This window comes from Bombus huntii, chromosome 10 (assembly GCF_024542735.1).
Source record: "Bombus huntii isolate Logan2020A chromosome 10, iyBomHunt1.1, whole genome shotgun sequence".
In the NCBI taxonomy this organism is placed as follows: domain Eukaryota; kingdom Metazoa; phylum Arthropoda; class Insecta; order Hymenoptera; family Apidae; genus Bombus; species Bombus huntii.
In genome coordinates this window covers 8,335,826-8,348,869 of record NC_066247.1, presented here as the reverse complement: position 1 = coordinate 8,348,869, position 13,044 = coordinate 8,335,826, and the positions used below count along the sequence as shown (strand labels likewise).

The 13,044-nt window shown below is 44.4% G+C and overlaps 2 protein-coding genes across 2 annotated transcripts; one reads left to right on the top strand and one right to left on the bottom strand.

The window, feature by feature from the left end:
- Positions 1-5,766: 5,766 nt before the first annotated feature.
- On the top strand, positions 5,767-7,008 carry LOC126870706 (39S ribosomal protein L2, mitochondrial). The gene is made up of 2 exons (XM_050628657.1): positions 5,767-6,028; positions 6,278-7,008. The coding sequence occupies exons 1-2, from the start codon at positions 5,794-5,796 to the stop codon at positions 6,973-6,975; spliced, it is 933 nt and encodes a 310-aa protein (XP_050484614.1). The 5' UTR covers positions 5,767-5,793; the 3' UTR covers positions 6,976-7,008.
- LOC126870705 (sideroflexin-1) lies at positions 6,977-9,202 on the bottom strand. Its single transcript, XM_050628656.1, has 4 exons — positions 8,682-9,202; positions 8,376-8,552; positions 7,598-7,986; positions 6,977-7,510 (listed from the first exon to the last, which is right to left on the bottom strand). The coding sequence occupies exons 1-4, from the start codon at positions 8,864-8,866 to the stop codon at positions 7,266-7,268; spliced, it is 996 nt and encodes a 331-aa protein (XP_050484613.1). The 5' UTR covers positions 8,867-9,202; the 3' UTR covers positions 6,977-7,265.
- Positions 9,203-13,044: the final 3,842 nt, after the last annotated feature.

Sequence of the window (13,044 nt, the reverse complement as noted above, 5' to 3'; positions counted from 1 at the left end):
CCGCCACTACGTAGGTATCCACTTATAAACACGACCCTACTTACTCTTTCCGTAGTCCTGGCCTCGTAGGACTCGCGTCAGAGCGGTAAAAGGGTAGATAGATACACGGCACGGTATTAGTAGGTATTAGGTGTTGGCCTGGGAAAGGCTGCACGTGCTTGCGAGGAATCCCATCCCTCCTGCGAGTTCGGATAATTCTTTAAGTGCTTCCTTTCCCCCTTCACGTTGCCGCCGATCTCGCCACTCTTACCCGGGGGGGCCGATCCTCGGTCTCGACCTACCCCCTTTCTCGACACCACCCCCTCTTGGAGAAGACCGACGTGCTCGCGGTGCTACAGGCTCCGGCTCCGGATCTCTCTATAGATGCGAAGTCGTCGCCTCTTTTTCCATCGTCGTCGTTCGTTTGTCGTCTTCGATGGATCGCGACATCCTCCGCAGCCAGCCAGACGGCTTTCAGCAATTTTACGTGTGTACGACTCCGATTCGGCTTTCACCGCGTTTGAACGCCGGCACCTTCCATCGGAGGCAGGCTCCCCCTTAATCTTCTTAACGCGAAGTTAAGCATCGCCGAAGCTAGATGCGTCGACTTTAATGCATACGATAATCGGATAGGCTTGAATGGACGTCTAACGCGAGAGCGACGCTCTTCTAGATTAATTATCTATTAGAAGGCGGGCCATAGTTAGCGCGTGTGATCAAGAAATCGAACCCTTTGTCCTGTAGGTAACGAGGAAGAATTCACAAAACGGTAATGTTTCAAAATTTTTGGGAAAAGATTCAACGGCTGATGCGATTAATCGAACGATCGAGAATGTGTATTGTGAAAGTAAATTGGCCGCTATTTGCGAATAGGATATTTTCCGCAACTATTTGGCCGATTTACGTATTCTCATTCCGGAGCGACATGTCGCGCGATAGCGGTATAAATAGAGCGTTACTTTCGCAATTTGAAACGGCAGCTTTCATAATTAGAATAATATTGCCACACGCGAGACTCGTAATTTCCGTAACGCGGCGCAGTCGAGCGGCGGCGTAGTCGGTAAATGACATAATTATCGCTGAATGAGCGCTCGTATCGTGCCGGCGTCCGCCGCCGTGCGGAGCAAAATTACTTCGTAACACCTAGTTTTCCGCTCGGAAGTTCCGCCGCATCCGGTTGACGCAGCGAACGGCGAACAAAATAATCCAACACGGAGCACGAGTCGGGCGTTCTGTTCACGGCGTATCGCCTCAACTTCGTCGACAAGGACATCTAGGAAGCCATTAGAAGGGACGACGATGCCGATGCTTCGCGCGGAAAAGTCAACGAACCGTTCGAAGGCTCCTCGACATCTGGATGAAATTAACTCGACCGGCTCTTCCGCAGACAGACTGTCTGCCGCAGCTTCTCGCCTCCTGTGATATTTTTCAGGAGCAAGGAGACTCCCGGTTTCACCGACAGACCGACGAATCGAGGATTAAGCGACCCATTACGTCCGGAGATCTTCCGTTCGCCGATCGCGGATGAACGATTTAAAGAATCTAAAGTGTAAACGCAGGCGAGGATATTCGTAAAAGACGTGTGAATTCGAGGACGGTGAATGGAAGAAGAAGTACAAATTATTCCCGTCGACGTGGAAAAAGTATCTTCTTCGGTTTTTCGATCGATGACAATCGACATCGTTGGCAGGCTACGCTAACAATGGCGGACAATGGCTGGCGCGGCGAATAAAAAGCGCAAGGTACGCGTGGAACCGGTGAAAAGCATTGAATTCGTCGCGGTGGATTTATAGGTAATTATTTTTCTGGAACGTGTCCGCGCGTTCGACGTCCCATAGGATGAGAGACGCAGAGGCGGAGGAGGTGGTGGAGACGGCGATAGAGGTTTTGAACGGGGGTTGTGGACGTGTTTCGTCAAGCGAATATCTCCGGCGAACGAGAGCCACCGCTGGGCGTGGAAACTAAAGCCTGATCATGTCGCGGATGTACATTTTCTACGGGATCGTATTCAGAGAACGACGCAGCCCGAGAGATGTGGGGTGTGGAGAACGAGCTGGTGCAGCCAAAAGGGGTGTGGGGGTGTATAACGCGACAATTGTCGGATACGACGATCCGCGCGAATCGCGCGCACAAGGACTTAGCTAGTCCGTGTATATATGTGCGTGAATCCTCACCGCGAGGCCGAGTGGAACAGCAGATCCAGGAGGATGAGTATCGGGTAAGATACACGAGCAAGAATAGGATAGATAGAAGGGAAATGGAAAGGGAAAGAGGGACGGTGAACGACAGTGAGGGCGAGGGGTTGTATAGATACATCCCTGCGGCGGTGGTTTGTAATATTATGATAACCCTCCCTGGCTGCCTGGCTGCCTCACCCCTACCTCGTTTCCCTCCTACGCGGCCCAGGCTGCGCGGCCACCCTCTTTCAGCGGCCATGTTGCCGGGAAATATGATTATTGTTATTATTTGCACCCTCCTTCGACCGCATCCTCCTGACTCCTCACCTCCTCGTGGCAATCCTCTCATCCTACCGCTGTTCTCTCTCCCTCTTTCTGTCTTTCTTTCACCAATTCGTGCCACCATCGTCTACCGTTATGATGCTCGCAACTCGGTCCTCGCTATCCTCTCCCCTTCCCTCTGATCTACCCTCTGATTCCTTTTTCTCCTTCTCTCGTTCACGTTCTCTTTACTCATCCCCTTCGATCAAACTCGATTCTTTCTCCTGCTGGCTCTCGTCTCTAGATCTTACGAAGCGACGACTCTTCTCCGCTCGACGAATTGAGAGGAAACGAACGAGAACAAGTCCGAGGCAACTAACCGTCAACGGTGGTTCTGTCTTTATCTTGTCGCATCGCTATCGAGATCTTCTCGTTTACTTCCATGTCTCTTCGTTCTTCCGTCTTCTCGTCTCTCTTCCGCGGTAGCTTGCAAAACTTTACGATGCGAAATGCCATCTCCGCGTCGCGCCTCTCAATCCCTCCCACCCTTTTCTCTCGTTCCACCTCGTTCCTTCGTCTTTTTTCGCTCCCGACCATTTTACTCTGCTTCTTTCTTCTATTCGTTTTATTTTTTCCAAGCTTCTTTCTCTCTCCGTCATTTACCTCGGCCGCCCTTTTTCTTACTCGACGCGCAGTTCATTCGCAACTCGTCCCTGCGGAAACGTTTCATCGACCGAGACCATCGTTCTCCTTCCATCCATCCTTGTTTTTTCGCAGCTCTCCTCCGGGCTTTTTTTCACCATCCCCGAAACTTTCCTCGCGTGACTAATATTGAGAAGTATCTCCGCCGGTACAGGAGTAGGACAGCTATCTCGAATCAGCCTGATAAACGGAAACTTTCGTCCGCCTTTAAAAAAAGGGAGGGTGTCTCTTTAAAAGTAACGTTCGTGTACTAAAGTTCGAACCTGTTTTTCGATCTTCTTCGAATATATATATTGTGTGTATATATATATGTTGTGTGTATATATATATATATATATATATATATATATATATATATATATACACACACACAAAAAAAAAAAAGAAAACGTGTTCTCCGGGAAATCTAGATTTCAAACTTAAATATCCTTGGCACGTATCCCAAAGTAGGCGTCGCGAGGATCGCGACGACCTGCAGGCCATTTCCCGGAAATTCGACTAATCGTGTTATTCGACTTCATCTCGGTATACGTGTCTAACGTCGACAGTAAGCAGTGTTAAGTGTAACGAGAACCGTGGCGTCATGTAAGAAGGTAAGAAATAAACGAACACCAACGGGGTGGAAGGGAAATGGGTGGGTGGTGGCGCGAATGACGAAGGAACGAACTAACCGTAGGTAGGGAAGAGAAAGAAAGGAAAAAAGAACGATGCAAGGAGGTGGTAGTTTCGGTCTCGTAGTAGTCGCGAGAGTCGTGGTAATAAATGGGCAACACGAGCGCTTATAAGGGGTAGGTAATCTAAAGCTTTCGAGGCGGCAGCGCGGCGGGGAACATCGAGAGAAAGCGAATAGGAAGATGGAAGTTGCGGAGGGAGGAAGAGGGGGTGAACGGCGTGTAGGATGAGAGAAGAACCGGCTGGAGGAGGAGACCACGGAGGAAGGGGGATAAGGGTGGTTACGGTGAGGGTGTGAGATAAGGTATAAGGTGGGTAAGATGGCGGACAATTTGCCGCTCGACTACTCTTGCCCGCACCCCTCCCTCGACGATTCCACCCCTCCCCCTCTGGCCCATGTACCGGGTAATAGATGTTCCTCCTTCGCAACCAACAGAGAAACGTTGAACGCGCGCGCAAGCACCGTTCCCTTCCTCCACCCCTTGCCTCATTCTCCCTTCCTCTCTTTCCTCTCAAGCTACGTTTCCTCTTTCTCCGTCTCTTTCTGTACGAGGAAAGAACCTACCCGTGGCTTTTCCATCCCTTTCGTACTCGACGCGTGCTAGGTGGAAGCGCGCATGAACGTATACGCGACGATGAGAGGAGAATCACGCGTGCACGCGAACAGAGACACGTACACGGCGGAAAGTTGCGGCCGCGTTCGCATATACACGGGAAACTGGCTCCGCGGTATTCACGTTCGTGGTACGTAGGTATTTTAAACGCTCTCCACACCGTCACCTGCCGCCGCCACTGCTCGCTCCACCCTTCGCGCTTGCACCCCCGCCCCACCCCTCGGCCCACCACCGACAACCTACCCGCCAGACCGCACCAGCATGCTCTCTCTTAGCATTCCATCCGCCATCTTCTCACTTAATAAAATAATTACCCCAGGCCAATTAAGCGTTCCCTTCTCTCTCGCCCCTTCGTCCCTACCATTCCATACCTAGCCACTATCTTCGTCGCACCTTTTCCCTTTTCTGTCCCTCGTCACGAGGGTTCGCGTATACTCGCGCGTTCTTGCTCCTTTGAACAACGCGACCTTCTTTGGAGTCGCAAGCTATTTCGTACGGCCGTTACACAACCGTTTACTCGCGATTATTATTTCAAAAAGCCCGCCAAACAGGGTACGATTAAGCCACGAGAGAATTATTCAGACACGATTACGCGTGCCTCGGTACGTAGTTTCCGATTCGATTCAGTTCAGATAGAAATGATATTGTGCGCGAAAATGTCGTTCCGACCTTTTTTATTCAAAAGGTTAAAAAGATTACGATCGGTTGTTTTCCGAGTACACGGAGCAGGGGGACCGCGAGGGCGCGCTCGCGTTGTTCCCGCGTTTTATACGCGTATCGTTATTTAACGGCTCGTCACTCGCACTTTTTCCCGTGTACGGGAGAGATTTAACGTGCACCGGCGATAATGCATTTTATATTTATGCACCGGTGAAAATTTAGCATGAAACGACGATGCATTGCTCGTCAGCATGGAAAATCATTTATTGATTTCCAATATAACGTTGTTTTATCTTTCGTATAAATATAATGGCCCCGGTAACGTACCTGATGAATCTGGCACGCCCTATTTTTCATATCTGTCAGTGTTTCTTCTCAGCTCTTCATTTTCCGATCGTTTGCTAGCTGCGTTCAGGTTCTTAAGAAGCGTATATCTTTCAATGATCATTTTCTCAAGTACGTATGACGATCAGCGATACCGATTTAACTCTGTAATTACGTTATCTGTTACATTTTGCTTAGCACTTTCGCAGCACACTTAGTAACACTATCGCATTAATTTAAACGGAAAATTCTAAGTTGACACGACGCGGAACATTAACGCGTTCTAACTAACAATTACGAATCAAGATACATTAGAAACATTCCTAGTGACATCTACCGGTAACCGCTGGATTCAAACATGTTCTTTAGATGAGACGATGGCACTGTAATCGACCTGAGTCAAAATGTCTGCCATGTCGTTGGTAGCTCGTGTTTTCACGAGACATGTCGCCAATATTTGTTACAAACCTGCCTCAGTGCCGGTTCAAGTGCAGCCGAAAAGAAATCAGTGGAATCTTGTGAAAGTCCCAAAACCTGGAGTGAAAGGGAAAAGTTACCGAAGAATCGTCCACTTTAAAGACAAGTATACGGTTGAACCTTTAAATGTTACGAATTTAGCAGGGAGAGATCCTGTTACAGGTGCGTGTTATATTTAAATTTCACTCGTTTTGCTTCGATATTGTTCTCTTTTGAGAAGACATTTTCATAATTCGACGAAAAATTACTTTCTCAAAGTTTATATCCCTAACCCTTATATAGATTTCTTGTTTTCCACAATACAGCCATCAGTCGGTAAAGGAATTTCCTACTACGGCGGGAAATTCGATTAGCGTATATCGAAATCAATGTTACATTTTTTCTCATTCATGTTATGTACGATTAAAACAGGAAGATTGGTGGCAAAAGGTATCGGTGGAGGAATCAAACACAAATATCACTGGATCCAGTGGATCAGAGATGGGCCTACTGATCTTAATGAACCCCCAAGAGAAGACAAAGTGTTAGCAGTATTCAAGGACGGTTGCAGAACCTCGTTCGTAGCTTTGATTGGAAACGGTTCTAACTTGCAGTACATTCTCGCGACGGAGAATATGAAAGTTGGAGACATAATCCGTACTCATAAAGGCATTCCTGAAAATCATGTCAGAGCCTTTGAAGGAGATGCTTATCCATTGGGAGCGTTGCCCAAAGGGACGATAGTTAATTGCGTGGAAAAATATCCTGATAAAGGAGGTTTTCTCATTCACGCCGCTGGAACGTACGGCACGATATTAAGGAAGGATGGAGAGGATCGCGTGGTCATTAAAATGCCAAGCAAGAAGGAGTTCAGCATCTACAAAACCTGTATGGCGACTGTGGGTAGACTGTCGAATGTCGAACATGGTACGACGCCAATTGGTAGCGCACAGAAGAATAGGGAACTTGGAAATCGACCGAGAAGCGGTCTGTGGCAGAGGAAGACTGGTCGATTCGGCCGAAAAATAAAACCTCCGGCTCCTCTACGGAAGGTCGGCATAGATCAAAACGATAATATCAAAACTAAACTTGAACTGAATATTGTAGCACTAAATAATGTAAATTTATAAATTGTATTCAATAAATGTTACTTTATTGTACCATTTTATTGTCTCCGTTACTTTTCCTTGGCGGTATTTGGTAGTTACGACGAGCAGTAGTCGTAATATCAGCGAATAGCGCTTGGGGATATGTTTGCATATTTATATATATGTTTGTATGTTTTTCCATTCTAATAGAATCACTTCTGAGTCGTCAGTGACTTATACATAGAAATATCGCGATTTAAACTCTCCACTTCGCGATACGTTTCTTTAATTTTACATATTTTCCCCGATAGCATTTCAGTCTTGCGACTTGTTCAAAGACCTTTATTGTAATACACTGTTCGAAGATTAGGATTTGCGAAGAGCACCTGATCTCGTACATCTGGTTCTAAATCGTCCACCGAAATAGGTACTCGTTGTACGAACAGAGCACAACAAAGAGGAGTGGCGAACGTCAGGCAGACTCCGCAAATTAAAACTTGTATGGGGACGACTGCCCATTTCGCGTTACGTAACATTTGTCGTCGGTCCATGAAATTCATTAGAATGGGCGACAGTACTAAAACAGATATAACATTTTTTAATTCTCTATTCATACGACAGACTTCCATATCGAATAACAGATGAAAGCAATTTCAATACTTACTCATGCTCGGTGCAGACATAAGAATACGAGACAGAGTAACAGCGGCAATGGCTTTGCTTGCTGCTCGTCTACTGCTGCCGACCTTCGTACCTTCTTCCGTTTGTAATTCGATCCCGTTTTGAAGCTCCGGCATTCTCATGAAGGGAATGTTTACGCAGTTGGCAGCGGCAACTGCTGCGAACGGTACTAATCGACCTACCAAGGGTGGTGCATTCCGTAAAAGTCGATTTAACCCGAGGGCTGTCATCACAGCCCCTCCACTTGCAATGGCGTAACTTTGTAAAATCGTGTTCATGGGGATTGGACTCGATCCACTGCGGTTTGTGTAATTGACGATCGCGTTGAACGATTGGTTTATCCACTGCCAAATGACGACGTGCGCTGTCGTTCTGAAAAATGATAAATGAAATATTCTAAAAAGGTTTGCTATGAGAATATCTTATAAAATTCATCAAAACGGATCCTTTCGCTATTGTCCTTGACATGCGTTTGACATCTGCGTCTGTTATGTCGAGCAACGAAGAGTCTCGAGATAAAGTTCCAACACGATAATTGAATTCTTCTGACATACTGATTGATTCTTCTCTTTCGCTTTTATCTGGTCGCGCGAAAACGTGACTGTCGGTCGCTGTCGTCGGACGTCTGTGTTTGTAATTTGGAATTACACAAGGTGAAAGGTCTAAACGGCGTTTATCGGCGCGTTCGATAAACTCGATCCCCTTTCCTCGAAACTATGTAGTATATATCACGAGAATTTACGTCAGCAATGAGTACGTACTTGTAAAACGTCAACATACAGCCGGTGATCATCATATTCATCGGAACTTGGGCACTCATGCGTCCAATTAGCAACATTTTCTCGCCCGTGTCGGGATGGTACGCGCTGTCGTACCGGTATTTGCATTTCCATAACTCGTCCTGCGTCACCTTTAATTGTGCCAGGCTATCTCCTTTTCTATGTTAATACAAACGTTACGTACGAACATTAAGCCAACAACAACATAAACAACCTCTATTAACATATATTCTGATGCAAAATAATAACGATGTCAGATGCATTATCAACATAATACATATTAACTACCTGTACTTTGTGACGATGTCTCGGGCGTGCTCGAGCTCCTTGGCGCTGAGGAATAGATTCAATGGGTTCGTGACCGTAAGGAAGTGTAGCGCCCTACCCTTGTACGTGCTTTGATCCCAGTATGGCTTCTCGATGTCGATCTTTCGCTCGTCAGCAAACGCGCTGACGTCCTTGTTATTCGACATTTTGCGAGTCTTTTCTGCTCCTCAAACTTGTTCCTCCTCCCACCACCGACACACACCAGTTTCTTTCCTACTCTTCCACGAGCACTCACCCCACCATGCGGTCGTACCGGTTCTATGCAAGTCAGCAGCTCCTGTCGGGTGTTGTTCGTTCGTTCCTGAAGTAAGGGAATTCCTCTTGGCGTGATCCTCGCGAGAGGACGCTCAGACGTCAACGGTAGCGGATCTCGCGCCGACGACTGAACGATTCCACCGTTCACAGCGGTGTCGTTCCATCGAGTACTCGGCACCTCGTGTCTCGCTCGACCTTTCGATCCATGCACATCTCTCTCCTCTGCTTCTCACCCCTTCGACGTCGTTATCGATAACGTGCACGCGTGCGCGACTACTGTCCATCATTTCTCGTTTGTTCCTTCCGCCAAGAGATGGTGGTGTGTCTATGTTCGGTTTGCAAGTTGAAATTCTGATTTTAGAGTAGACTGGGTTAAATTGGATGGCTTTAAATTTTAGCGAAAGGTATTTTGGTAAATTTATAAATTTAATGGAGGATTAGGAGATTATTTTAATATTTGGGATAGGAGAGTTGGTAAATACTTAAGAGCAAAGATACCAAAGGATAGTCACAACCCTTCTTAGTAAGACTTCAACCCCCCAATAGATGGGGCCACTTGCTTTCTATTGTCGTAAGAGCAGTTTGAAATATCAAGCGTTCGCGAAAATTTAAAGTTCATCGTAGAATACGAATGCTTTACTTCGTTTAGATAACACTCCCCACTATCTGGACGCTGCCTTATTCAACAAGTAGGCGTGATTTCGTGTTACTTTGCGATTACGCATCGCTTGACGACAATAAAAACACTGATCGAGTAGCAGTATTATTAACGACCAAGACACGATCAAACAAATTATCCTATTGCTGCATATCCTATTTGCTTTAAACAGAGTCGAGTTAGAAATAAAACGACAGACATGTGTTGTTTCGAGGGTATATTTATTTTATAACTATTCGCTTGAAATCGAAATCTATTGCATCAAGTGGCGAATATTTTGTTTCCCTAGCCTGATGCATCTTCTAAAAGGCTGGTTTTATAAGGGTTGTTTCTCATCCTAGCAGAAAAATGCCAAAACTAGATTCTGTGATTCCGGAAACCCCCAAAAATTGTTCTGTTTGTATATAATAACACATAATTAAGAGACGTATGAATTTAGACCGGGTTTTTACGGTTTCTGACCACTGTGCAAAGCAATTCTTTTCAAAGCAATAACAGTGCCCACTGAAAATTCACACATTCCATAAAAGGAGTAGTGGTCAGCCAATATAACCATCGACCTCGAATACCAGCTTCTTCGTTGTTTTCAGTTTTTTAGATTACCAATTAATAGCTTCTTTCATTTTCTATCCCTACGCTATTACTAGTTTAGTTTGTACATATTTGATTTATCGACGGGATAAGAAAGACATCCGTGCTGCGGTTCACTTTACTAATAGTCGTATGACATCACGTTTCTCACGTTCTTTGCATACGAGATGCACGTTACAAAAAAAAAGTTAATAGGATGAATGCTCCTAATTAATAATTTCAGGGGGTGCCTATTTCTAGGTCACCAATCCACGAAGGAATGTTTTATCGAATTTATTGCATTCATTACCTAGCCAAAGAAGCATATTTACCGTTCTAGTTGCACTTCATTTTGTATATTTGAAAACGAGGTCGTTAGCGACACGTTGCATCGCCCCAGCTATGCATACGCGTTTGCAACGTCGAATCCACTGTTTTGTTTGATTTAATCAACCTCAGACGCATCGACATTGATTCACCATTTCTCTGTCGTGAGCTAGTTGTCCACTCTGCAACCTACTTCGTCGCCTGTGTTCGCGCATGCAACTGAAACCGAAAACGAAAGGCATGATGAGGCGCACGCGGTAACTTTATTCCGTTACGCGCGATTATGTGCGCGCGTTTATATTGATCGCATAACACGGATCTTTAAGAGATACGACTTTTCCCTGTTTAATCATACTGTCCAGTTTAATTACGAATCGATCGAATCCCGATCGTTCGTTTTTCCTCAATCCAGATCTGGATTTTTCTCAAAAACAGAGATATTCAGGACGCAGAGTTTTTCTCACCTTTTCTCACCACGTGTTTCCGTCAACAGAGAAACAGATCAGTTTCTCTGTATTTACGAGCATTTTTTCGCGAAGACGTTTTACACTTCACCTAGTGGCATAATTCCATTGCCGGAGACGTATTGATGTGAGAACAAAGTCGACCAAGCTGCTATTCTTTTTGTCAGAAGATCAATAATTATTGATGATAGAGTTCAGTACTTTCACCGGAATAGATCTGCCGGCAACGATGCTCGTTCACGATCGCGTTCCAGTGAATCTCGAGAGTAATAATTGCATATTGCCGTAAATCTAGGTATCCTTGGCTTTGTATAAAATAGAGGCTACCAAAGGTGGACGATAGGCGAACCGTAAACGCGGCCTGACATGACGAATCTTCTTTCTTTTTCCCTCGTCCATTTCTAGCCGTGATTTCTAGCGATCACTCGAGTTTCCGAAACAATAAAATTATTCGCAAATTATGCAAAGCAGGAAATTACTCCGGTCGGGAGTCTAGAAATTTTATTGTCCACTGCGATTTTTCCTGCGAGGCCGTTTGTTGATTCAAACCTCTATTCGTTCCGTGAAATGTAGCCCAGTTGGTTTGACATCAATTTTTATGGTGCTTCGAAGAAATTCTGTCGTTCGTCATTATTTCTTTAAAAAGATTGGTAAGAAGCATATTAAGCATCTTTATTAATGTGTGCGCGTTTTGCTTCATAAAGAGCTTGTGTGGTATATATATATATATACACACACATACACACACACACATATATATATATATTGGTCTAACGATTAAGATACACTGTATATATTTATATTATCTTCTGACAGATAATAAGAAGATAAAGATCCTGTTTCCTACTCGCTGCCCACATATGAATGGTACGCGTTAAAATAAGACCGCTGTTATAGTGATACCGTTTCAAGGAAGCGGTTTACTATCGCTGTCGATATTTCTTTGCGCTGAGATATTAGCTAATATTTGATCATTATAAGTAACTCCCACAATTATTACATAAAGCAGTTATCACCTACTTCACTTGTATTACTGGATTCGGATAATCGTTTAACACGTTCAACACATTATAAATTGTTTATACAATAGTTATTGTTTATTTACATTTTCTGCTTACATTTCTTCTTTAGCCTTCTGTCTTGTTCACAGATTTGATTTATTTACATTTCTTTATTGCCTTTACACTTGTCTACTTGTTTTCTTTTTACATATGTTATGTGTTCATTTGCGTTTTTTATTTGAACCAGATGCATGCCATCATAGGATGTTAACTGCAAAATTCTGCATCATCGTGATAGACGTGAAATAGAATGCATTAATCAACTCAATACTTTCGACGGTGATTAACGTGCCTCGAGTTCGAATCCGTGAACTACAATTCCCTCAGCCACATATTCACCGCAATCCTTAAATAACCGATGTTAATGAGCAATTCTGCTCTCCCTCTTTTTTTTCAGGTGTCAAAATAAAATCGATTCACGATCAAGATCTAATAATGTTCTTATTAGTTGTCACGTTGTTATGATTTGACCGGTCTGAATTGAATCGAACGTTCGATTTGCAACTATCGACGATGACCTATCTTCTCGTCGGCCGAATAGTTGTTTTATTATATGTTCGCTCATTTCTCCTGTTTCCTAGTATCGATTTATATCATATCACATGATTTGCGAAAACTGGGTCAACGAATGATCAAGTTAAACAAATTGCATCGTGAATGTGGCGTGTCTAAGGAATCCGCCCTCCAGGCATCGGTATCTTAGTTTAACCTGGTCGTCCCTACAATCAAATCTACATACATTTTTTTCGAAGCGCACATGATCATTGATAAAATATGTTTGATTTATCAGTAAATTACTTTTTAGAGCTAAGACATTCTTAATCATTGACTTCAAACGGTGTTCTAAAAAGGGTGAGGAATTTTTACTTTAAAGGTATTTTCGGTAGAGAAATCGTCACCTAATTAACATGATCAAGGATCATTAAAATAATTAAAATTTTAAGATCTGCAAGATATCAATTTATAGTTGTTATTACGCTATACGGGTA

Coding starts and splice junctions, on each gene's coding strand:
- LOC126870706 (XM_050628657.1), top strand. CDS start 5,794: ATGTCTGCCATGTCGTTGGTAGCTCGTGTTTTCACGAGACATGTCGCC. Junction 6,029..6,277: donor AGGGAGAGATCCTGTTACAG/GTGCGTGTTATA, acceptor CGATTAAAACAG/GAAGATTGGTGGCAAAAGGT.
- LOC126870705 (XM_050628656.1), bottom strand. CDS start 8,866: ATGTCGAATAACAAGGACGTCAGCGCGTTTGCTGACGAGCGAAAGATC. Junction 8,553..8,681: donor GACATCGTCACAAAGTACAG/GTAGTTAATATG, acceptor GTATTAACATAG/AAAAGGAGATAGCCTGGCAC. Junction 7,987..8,375: donor TGTATGTTGACGTTTTACAA/GTACGTACTCAT, acceptor ATCATTTTTCAG/AACGACAGCGCACGTCGTCA.